Source organism: Amaranthus tricolor, chromosome 16, assembly GCF_026212465.1.
Source record: "Amaranthus tricolor cultivar Red isolate AtriRed21 chromosome 16, ASM2621246v1, whole genome shotgun sequence".
Taxonomy (NCBI): Eukaryota; Viridiplantae; Streptophyta; class Magnoliopsida; order Caryophyllales; family Amaranthaceae; genus Amaranthus; species Amaranthus tricolor.
In genome coordinates, this window is record NC_080062.1 from 15,228,272 (window position 1) to 15,239,811 (window position 11,540).

At 38.8% G+C, this 11,540-nt stretch overlaps 1 protein-coding gene across 1 annotated transcript; it reads left to right on the top strand.

Annotated features, from left to right (window-relative positions):
• The first annotated feature begins 3,377 nt into the window (after positions 1–3,377).
• LOC130802563 (uncharacterized) lies at positions 3,378–5,807 on the top strand. The gene has a single exon (XM_057666578.1). The coding sequence runs from the start codon at positions 3,378–3,380 to the stop codon at positions 5,805–5,807; it is 2,430 nt and encodes an 809-aa protein (XP_057522561.1).
• Positions 5,808–11,540: the final 5,733 nt, after the last annotated feature.

The following is an 11,540-nucleotide window of genomic DNA, read 5'->3' on the forward strand; positions in this document are numbered from 1 at the left end:
GACAAGATGTGTACAACCCCTGTTTTGAAGCTCCCTGACTTCACTCAACCTTTTGAGGTTGAATGTGATGCTAGTGGAACAGGCATTGGCGCAGTCCTAGTGCAAGAAGGCAGACCAGTGGCCTATTTCAGTGAGAAACTGAATAAGTCAAGACTCAACTACTCAACCTATGATAAAGAATTTTATGCAATGATTAGGGCCTTGGAAAATTGGTCTCATTACCTGAAAATACAACCTTTCATCCTATACACTGACCATGAATCTTTGAAGAACATACATGGACAGAACAAACTCAACCCTAGACATGCTAGGTGGATAAAATTCCTTCAGACTTTTAACTTCTCTGCAAAGTACAAAACAGGGAAAACCAATGTTATTGCTGATGCCTTAAGTAGAAGATACAACCTCTTAGCTATTCTTGATGCTAAAGTGCTTGGCTTTGAAATGATTAAGGATTTGTATGCTAATGATTCTGACTTCTGTAATATATATGCTGCTTGTTTCACAGAACCTCAAGGTGATTTTCACCTACAACAGGGCTTTTTGTTTAAAAATAACAGACTGTGTATACCCAAAACTCCTTTAAGGCTGTTACTAGTAAAGGAAATACATGAGGGGAGTTTAAGTGGACATTTTGGGATACAAAAGACCCTAAATATGCTTAGTGAACATTTCTATTGGCCTAAAATGTTAGGGACCATAGGCAAACATATTTTGAGGTGTGAGTCATGCATTAAAGCAAAAATCACCTTTCACAAAGGTGAATACAGACCACTGCCTATAGTTGATAAGCCTTGGGAGCATGTGAGCATGGACTTTGTCATGGCACTACCTAGAACCCAAAGGCAAAAGGACTCTATCTTGGTGGTTGTTGATAGATTCTCAAAAATGGCCCACTTCATTGCTTGCAATAAAGTGGATGATGCCAAACACATTGCTCAGCTGTACATTAGTGAAATTGTGAGACTACATGGGGTGCCCAAAACCATTGTGTCTGACAGGGATGGCAAGTTTCTTAGCTATTTTTGGAAGACCTTATGGAAATTACTAGGTACAACCCTTCTGTTTAGCACCAGCCATCATCCTCAGACAGATGGCCAAACAGAGGTCACCAACAAAACCCTAGGTTCAATCTTAAGAACCCTAGTAAGTAAGCACCTCAGGGATTGGGATCTCAAGCTGAGTCAGGCAGAATTTGCTTATAATAGATGTCCAAGCTACACCACAAAATATACTCCTTTTCAGTGTGTTTATGGGGAAAACCCCCTTTTGCCAATCAATCTCACACACATTAATATGCAGGACAAAAAGCAGAGGGATGCAGTTAGCTTAGCTGAGGAGTTGCTGAGGATGCACAAAATGATCAAGGAGAACATATACAAGGCCAATGAGAAATATAAGAAAAAAGCAGATAGAAAGCACAAGCAAAGAGAACCATTGCAAGAAGGTGATCTAGTCTGGATACACTTAAGAAAGGAGAGATTTCCTCAACAAAGGAAAAATAAACTGATGCCCAAAGCAGCAGGACCGTTCCCAATCATTGCAAAAATTGGAGACAATGCTTACAAGGTGAAACTACCAGCTGAATACAATATGTCCAACACCTTCAATATTGGAGACCTGCAACTACATCAACCAAGCCAAGAATTGAGGTCAATTCTTCCTCAAGAAGGAGGAGTTGAACCATATGCATGTGATTCTGATCATGGTTCAAGTCATTCAAGCTCTCATTCTGTTCTCCATGATACCACTCATCCTGAGGATGCCCCAAGCATACCTAGATCATTACAGTTCCCAAGAAAATAAGAGAGCCCCAAGCAAACAAAGAAGGGAACAGGAGAGAATTCCAAGCAAGCAAGAATGGGAACAGGACAATCACAAGACACTGTTCGAAAATCTGACGACCAGGCCATCTTGATGCACTGCCTGAGAATTAACCACGAGCTTCCAGAGGATGAACAAGGTGGATATGGCAACCTTATACATGGGCCTACCCATCAAGGGCCTAGGACCCTACTGACAATCACTATGGAAGTCGGAGGGATCAGTGCAAGGTACCCCAGTCATCAGTAAAAGGCGCCCAATACTTAGTCTATTTTTGTTTGGTTTCTGTTTTGAAAATAAGCCTTGTGATAGGCACGTGTAAAGATAGCCGTTGTAAATACATAGAAAGCTATATATAGGCATCTAGCCTTAGTGTAATGATGGATTCCGGAGATTAATAAGAGTTTTCATTCAGTTTACATAGATTCAATCCCTTACATTGCTTAGAACATTCTCTTCATTTCCTTGAGTATATTGGCGTATAGTTTTCAATCAGTCCCAACACGATTCAAGAGTAGACAATCTCTGAAGCTAGATTGAGGAGTAATCTAGGGTGTAACCTTTGCTACAAGAGCGAGTGAAGCCTTGAGGAAGGTCGTGGATTCAGCCCAAGGGTGAGGGAAACCTGAAGAGGAGGATCACGAGGCTGGCCTGAGAATCAAGAAGCGCATTCTTGGGTGCATATTGGTGGAGTTTGTGAAGGCTTTCGCATTTATTTGGCTATCTCCAAGTGAAGGAGTGATTCAATGCAAGATTGAGAGGGCGAGGGACCCAATCTTGGTGCAAATTGGTATTAGAGCGTAAGTGACGAGAGGGCACAACCCACCATTGTTGAAAAGAGAAACGAAGGAATATCCTGCAAGGAACACCAGAGGCGACTGGCTTGTAACGCGTGCGAATCTGGTAAAATCGTTCTAAACTTACATTCGGATTTACATGCAATTGTTAATCCGGATAAAGGTGATCTTCAATTAATCATTGATATAGTTTTTAAAACTTAATTCAATTTCTAATTGGATTAAACGAAGTTTTCAAAATCTGGGAAAGCAAAATTCGTTTTCTGACAAATTGGTTCTCTACATTTGTTCTTCATCAAATTCGTCGTTTCAATTGTTTTTAAATTTGTTAATTGCTCATAATTACACGTTTTCTTATCACGATTTGATACATTTGAACATTTATCAGGCAATCTTGAAGGAGATTTATTACTTGGCGCGTTTTCTGAGTTTGAAAATCAAAAAAAAATGATTTAGAGTTTCAGAATTTCGTTTCTGGTATTCTTGAATACATTGTTGATTGTCATTATTGCTGTGGGAGTTTATCAACCTGATTTTTGTTAGAAATAATTGTTTGTTGGTATAGCTGTGATATTTGTTGTGCATCCATACATTGTTGTCTTGCTGCATTATTTGTTTGAGCATCTTGTTTGTGAGCTGGTATCTAGCTGTTGAGACTTAGAGCCCCTGTGTGCTTTGTGTGTTGGTTCCTAGCTGCTGAGACTTAGAAGCCTTGTGTGTCTGTGTGCTTGTTGTTTGTTTGTTGAGACCTAAACCATGGAAGCGAGATTAGAGGCCATAGAGGCAGCCATACAAATAATCATGCAAAGAGGATTCCCACAAGGACAACCCCATCACCCTAATAATGATCAGGAGGATAAAATGTTGAGGATAGACATGAAGGAATTTGATGGACAGTCCAGCAATCCTGAGGATTATATAGAATGGGAAGCAAGTATGGAAAGATACTTTGAATATAGAGGAACTACACCTGAAGGACAGTACAAAGTGGCAAAAATGAAACTCACTAAACTTGCTGCTATGTGGTTGGAAGGAATACAAAGGCAGAGGGCAAGGGAACATAGGGAAAGAATTGATACTTGGGATAAATTGAAAAAGCACTTGAACAGGAAGTATGTTCCCATCAATTTCAAGCATCAAATGTACATTAAGTGGAGCACTCTTAGTCAAAAGGGCAGAACTGTGACTGAATACATACATGAATGGGAAAAGTTGGTGGTGATGTGTGATATAGAGGATGCAGAGGACTTGAAACTGACTAAGTTTTTATCTGGGTTGAGAGAAGACATTAGGGATCAACTCATGACCATGCCTACACTAGACCTACAAACAGCTTTTAACCTAGCCCCAATCTATGAGCAAAATTTCAACAAGAGAAGGGTGACAGGGAACAGCTACAACAGATCCCCTAAGGCATACCCACCCAAACAATCTAGACCTATATCACCCAAGGCACAGAGAAAAACAGAGCAAAACCTCAATGCCCCTGACAGAATACCTATACCCTTGAACAAGGTGGTTTGCTTTAAATGCCATGGACATGGACATTATAAAAAGGATTGCCCCAACATCAGAGTTTTCACTGCTCAGGAATGGAGGGAAATCAAGGAGGATACCCAACCCAAGATGATGTTAGTAGTAAGAAATGGTAGGGTGGAGGAGGATTGGCCTCCAGTGGCTGAGCATGAGCCAGATGGATCTTACAGAGTTGATGAATTTGGCAAAACAGTAAGGTATGAACATAGTACTGATGAAGAAGAGGTTGAGGAAGGATTGGAGAAGGTTTTACCTGAGGAAGGCTACTACAACCTGATTATAAGGAGAAGCCTACACACTACTTATGCTGAAGAAGAAAACAACCAGAGGGAAAATATCTTTCAAACAAAGTGTAAGGTAAAAGACCAAGTCTGTGACATGATTATTGATGGAGGAAGTGAATCAAACTGTGTTAGCTTGGCTTTAGTAACAGATCTGAACTTGAAAACTAGACCTCATGCACACCCATACAAACTGAAATGGCTGGACAACAATGCTACTGGTACAGTGAATAAGCAATGCTTAATAGGGTTTACTATTGGATCATATAAGGATCAAGTGCTGTGTGATGTGCTAGATATGAATGCTTGCCATGTACTATTGGGTAGACCATGGCAGTATGACAAGAGGAGCATGCACAATGGGTTTACAAACACCTATATCATAAAGCATGAAGGAAAGCTCAAGGAGTTAGTTCCCCTGCCTCCCCACAGAACTGTTCCCCCTCCTGTGAGGGAACCCGTACATTTGATCAGCAGGAAAGTTTGTGAAAAGGAAATCAAGAACAAGAATGAGGTATATGTCTTAGTCACTAAGGAAGTAGAGCAAGCAGCTGAAATACCTCAAGCAGTGAAACCCCTGTTACAGCAGTTCAAGGATGTGTTCCCTGATGAGTTGCCTGAAGGTTTGCCTCCTGTAAGGGGAATTGAACACCAGATTGATCTTATACCAGGAGCCCCTTTACCTAATAAACCAGCCTACAGAGCCAATCCCACAGAAACCAGAGAGCTACAGAGGCAGGTTGAGGAGTTACTACGCAGGGGATATGTAAGGGAGAGCCTCAGTCCATGTGCAGTGCCCACTCTGCTTGTACCAAAAAAAGATGGGACTTGGAGAATGTGCATAGATAGCAGGAGTGTTAACAACATAACCATCAAATATAGGTTTCCCATACCTAGGATAGATGATATGTTGGATGAGCTAGCAGGTGCCCATTGGTTCAGCAAGGTTGACTTAAGGAGTGGCTACCATCAGATCAGAATGAAAGAAGGAGATGAGTGGAAAACTGCCTTCAAAACAAAGTATGGCTTGTATGAATGGCTTGTCATGCCATTTGGTCTAACAGGAGCCCCCAGCACCTTTATGAGATTGATGAATGAGGTGTTGAGACCTTTTTTGGGAAAATTCATAGTAGTCTATCTTGATGACATCTTGATATACAGCAAAGGATTGAAGGAACATCTTGCTCATTTGCAGCAACTGTTTGAAACTTTGAGGAAGCAAAAATTATATGGGAAATTGGAAAAATGCAGTTTCCTTATGAAGGAAGTAGGATTTTTGGGATTCATTATAGGTAAAGATGGGGTGAAAGTTGATCCATCCAAGGTAGAGGCTGTGAAGAACTGGTCTGTGCCTACTTCTGTTACCTAAGTGAGATCTTTCCATGGCCTTGCTTCTTTTTATAGGAGGTTCATTAAAAACTTTAGTACCATTATGGCCCCCATAACAGAATGTACTAAAAAAGGAGTATTTAGTTGGACCCAGGAAGCACAGAAAGCCTTTGAAACAATTAAGGACAAGATGTGTACAACCCCTGTTTTGAAGCTCCCTGACTTCACTCAACCTTTTGAGGTTGAATGTGATGCTAGTGGAACAGGCATTGGCGCAGTCCTAGTGCAAGAAGGCAGACCAGTGGCCTATTTCAGTGAGAAACTGAATAAGTCAAGACTCAACTACTCAACCTATGATAAAGAATTTTATGCAATGATTAGGGCCTTGGAAAATTGGTCTCATTACCTGAAAATACAACCTTTCATCCTATACACTGACCATGAATCTTTGAAGAACATACATGGACAGAACAAACTCAACCCTAGACATGCTAGGTGGATAAAATTCCTTCAGACTTTTAACTTCTCTGCAAAGTACAAAACAGGGAAAACCAATGTTATTGCTGATGCCTTAAGTAGAAGATACAACCTCTTAGCTATTCTTGATGCTAAAGTGCTTGGCTTTGAAATGATTAAGGATTTGTATGCTAATGATTCTGACTTCTGTAATATATATGCTGCTTGTTTCACAGAACCTCAAGGTGATTTTCACCTACAACAGGGCTTTTTGTTTAAAAATAACAGACTATGTATACCCAAAACTCCTTTAAGGCTGTTACTAGTAAAGGAAATACAAGAGGGGAGTTTAAGTGGACATTTTGGGATACAAAAGACCCTAAATATGCTTAGTGAACATTTCTATTGGCCTAAAATGTTAGGGACCATAGGCAAACATATTTTGAGGTGTGAGTCATGCATTAAAGCAAAAATCACCTTTCACAAAGGTGAATACAGACCACTGCCTGTAGCTGATAAGCCTTGGGAGCATGTGAGCATGGACTTTGTCATGGCACTACCTAGAACCCAAAGGCAAAAGGACTCTATCTTGGTGGTTGTTGATAGATTCTCAAAAATGGCCCACTTCATTGCTTGCAATAAAGTGGATGATGCCAAACACATTGCTCAGCTGTACTTTAGTGAAATTGTGAGACTACATGGGGTGCCCAAAACCATTGTGTCTGACAGGGATGGCAAGTTTCTTAGCTATTTTTGGAAGACCTTATGGAAATTACTAGGTACAACCCTTCTGTTTAGCACCAGCCATCATCCTCAGACAGATGGCCAAACAGAGGTCACCAACAAAACCCTAGGTTCAATCTTAAGAACCCTAGTAAGTAAGCACCTCAGGGATTGGGATCTCAAGCTGAGTCAGGCTGAATTTGCTTATAATAGATGTCCAAGCTACACCACAAAATATACTCCTTTTCAGTGTGTTTATGGGGAAAACCCCCTTTTGCCAATCAATCTCACACACATTAATATGCAGGACAAAAAGCAGAGGGATGCAGTTAGCTTAGCTGAGGAGTTGCTGAGGATGCACAAAATGATCAAGGAGAACATATACAAGGCCAATGAGAAATATAAGAAAAAAGCAGATGGAAAGCACAAGCAAAGAGAACCATTGCAAGAAGGTGATCTAGTTTGGATACACTTAAGAAAGGAGAGATTTCCTCAACAAAGGAAAAATAAACTGATGCCCAAAGCAGCAGGACCGTTCCCAATCATTGCAAAAATTGGAGACAATGCTTACAAGGTGAAACTACCAGCTGAATACAATATGTCCAACACCTTCAATATTGGAGACCTGCAACTACATCAACCAAGCCAAGAATTGAGGTCAATTCTTCCTCAAGAAGGAGGAGTTGAACCATATGCATGTGATTCTGATCATGGTTCAAGTCATTCAAGCTCCCATTCTGTTCTCCATGATACCACTCATCCTGAGGATGCCCCAAGCATACCAAGATCATTACAGTTCCCAAGAAAACAAGAGAGCCCCAAGCAAACAAAGAAGGGAACAGGAGAGAATTCCAAGCAAGCAAGAATGGGAACAGGACAATCACAAGACACTGTTCGAAAATCTGACGACCAGGCCATCTTGATGCACTGCCTGAGAATTAACCACGAGCTTCCAGAGGATGAACAAGGTGGATATGGCAACCTTATACATGGGCCTACCCATCAAGGGCCTAGGACCCTACTGACAATCACTATGGAAGTCGGAGGGATCAGTGCAAGGTACCCCAGTCATCAGTAAAAGGCGCCCAATACTTAGTCTATTTTTGTTTGGTTTCTGTTTTGAAAATAAGCCTTGTGATAGGCACGTGTAAAGATAGCCGTTGTAAATACATAGAAAGCTATATATAGGCATCTAGCCTTAGTGTAATGATGGATTCCGGAGATTAATAAGAGTTTTCATTCAGTTTACATAGATTCAATCCCTTACATTGCTTAGAACATTCTCTTCATTTCCTTGAGTATATTGGCGTATAGTTTTCAATCAGTCCCAACACGATTCAAGAGTAGACAATCTCTGAAGCTAGATTGAGGAGTAATCTAGGGTGTAACCTTTGCTACAAGAGCGAGTGAAGCCTTGAGGAAGGTCGTGGATTCAGCCCAAGGGTGAGGGAAACCTGAAGAGGAGGATCACGAGGCTGGCCTGAGAATCAAGAAGCGCATTCTTGGGTGCATATTGGTGGAGTTTGTGAAGGCTTTCGCATTTATTTGGCTATCTCCAAGTGAAGGAGTGATTCAATGCAAGATTGAGAGGGCGAGGGACCCAATCTTGGTGCACCTTGTTCATTCTTCATCATTCATTCATTATTGATCATTGATCCTTGTTCATTCTTCATCGTTCATTCTACAATGCTCAATGATCCTTGTTCATTCTTCATCGTTCATTCATTATTGATCATTGATCCTTGTTAATTCTTCATCGTTCATTCTACAATGCTCATTGATCCTTGTTCATTCTTCATCGTTCATTGTTCATTGATCATTGAACCTTGTTCATTCTTCGTTGTTCATTCATCAATGATCATTGATCCTTGTTCATTCATCATCGTTCATTCTTCAATAATCATTGATCCTTGTTCATTCTACATCGTTCATTCTACAATGCTCAATGATCCTTGTTCATTCTTCATCGTTCATTCATTATTGATCATTGATCCTTGTTCATTCTTCATCGTTCATTCTACAATGCTCATTGATCCTTGTTCATTCTTCATTGTTCATTGTTCATTGATAATTGATCCTTGTTCATTCTTTATTGTTCATTCTTCAATGATCATTGAACCTTGTTCATTCTTCGTCGTTCATTCTTCAATGATCATTGATCCTTGTTCATTCTTCATCGTTCATTCTTCAATGATCATTGATCCTTGTTCATTCTTCATCATTCATTCATTATTGATCATTGCTCCTTGTTCATTCTTCATCGTTCATTCTACAATGCTCATTGATCCTTGTTCATTCTTCATCGTTCATTCATTATTGATCATTGATTCTTATTCATTTTTCATCGTTCATTCTACAATGCTCATTGATCCTTGTTCATTCTTCATCGTTCATTCTTCAATGATCATTGATCCTTGTTCATTCTACAATGCTCAATGATCCTTGTTCATTCTTCATCGTTCATTCGTTATTGATCATTGATCCTTGTTCATTCTTCATCGTTCATTCTTCAATAATCATTGATCCTTGTTCATTCTACATCGTTCATTCTACAATGCTTAATGTTCCTTGTTCATTCTTTATTGTTCATTGTTCATTGATCAATGATCCTTGTTCATTCTTCATCGTTCATTCTTCAATGATCATTGATCCTTGTTCATTCTTCATCGTTCATTGTTCATTGATAATTGATCCTTGTTCATTCTTAATCTTTCATTCTTCAATGATCATTGAACCTTGTTCATTCTTCGTCGTTCATTCTTCATCGTTCATTCTTCTATAATCATTGATCCTTGTTCATTCTACATCGTTCATTCTACAATGCTCAATGATCCTTGTTCATTCTTCATCGTTCATTCATTATTGATCATTGATCCTTGTTCATTCTTCATCGTTCATTCTACAATGCTCATTGATCCTTGTTCATTTTTCATTGTTCATTGTTCATTGATAATTGATCGATGTTCATTCTTTATTGTTCATTCTTCAATGATCATTGATCCTTGTTCATTCTTCGTCGTTCATTCTTCAATGATCATTAATCCTTGTTCATTCTTCAATGATCATTGATCCTTGTTCATTCTTCATCGTTCGTTCTACAATGCTCAATGATCCTTGTTCATTCTTCATCGTTCATTCATTATTGATCATTGATCCTTGTTCATTCTTCATCGTTCATTCTACAATGCTTATTGATCCTTGTTCATTCTTCATCGTTCCTTGTTCATTGATCATTGATCCTTGTTCATTCTTCATCGTTCATTCTTCAATAATCATTTATCCTTGTTCATTCTACATCGTTCATTCTACAATGCTTAATGATCCTTGTTCATTCTTCATCATTCATTCATTATTGATCATTGATCGTTGTTCATTCTTCATCATTCATTCTACAATGCTCATTGATTCTTGTTCATTCTTCATCGTTCATTGTTCATTGATAATTGATCCTTGTTCATTCTTTATCGTTCATTCTTCAATGATCATTGAACCTTGTTCATTCTTCGTCGTTGATTCTTCAATGATCATTGAACCTTGTTCATTCTTCATCGTTCATTCTTCAATGATCATTGATCCTTGTTCATTCTTCATCATTCATTCATTATTGATTATTGCTCCTTGTTCATTCTTCATCATTCATTCTACAATGCTCATTGATCCTTGTTTATTCTTCATCGTTCATTCTTTATTGATCATTGATCCTTGTTCTTTCTTCATCGTTCATTCTTCAACGATCATTGATCCTTATTCATTCTTCATCGTTCATTCTTCAATGATCATTGATCCTTGTTCTTTCTTCATCGTTCATTCTTCATTGATCATTGATCCTTATTCGTTCTTCATCGTTCATTCTTCAAAGATGATTGATCCTTGTAAATTCGTCATTGTTCATTCATTATTGATCATTGATCCTTGTTCATTCTTCATCGTTCATTGTTCATTGATAATTGATCCTTGTTCATTCTTTATCGTTCATTCTTCAATGATCATTGAACCTTGTTCATTCTTCGCCGTTCATTCTTCAATGATCATTGATCCTTGTTCATTCTTCATCGTTCATTCTTCAATAATCATTGATCCTTGTTCATTCTACAATGCTTAATGTTCCTTGTTCATTCTTCATTGTTCATTGTTCATTGATCAATGATCCTTGTTCATTCTTCATCGTTCATTCTTCAATGATCATTGATCCTTGTTTATTCTTCATTGTTCATTGTTCATTGATAATTGATCCTTGTTCATTCTTAATCGTTCATTCTTCAATGATCATTGAACCTTGTTCATTCTTCGTCGTTCATTCTTCAATGATCATTGATCCTTGTTCATTCTTCATCCTTCATTCTTCAATAATCATTGATCCTTGTTCATTCTACATCGTTCATTCTACAATGCTCAATGATCCTTGTTCATTGTTCATCGTTCATTCATTATTGATCATTGATCCTTGTTCATTCTTCATCGTTCATTCTACAATGCTCATTGATCCTTGTTCATTCTTCATCGTTCATTCTTCATTGATAATTGATCCTTGTTCATTCTTTATCGTTCATTCTTCAAGGATCATTGAACCTTGTTCAATCTTCGTCGTTCATCT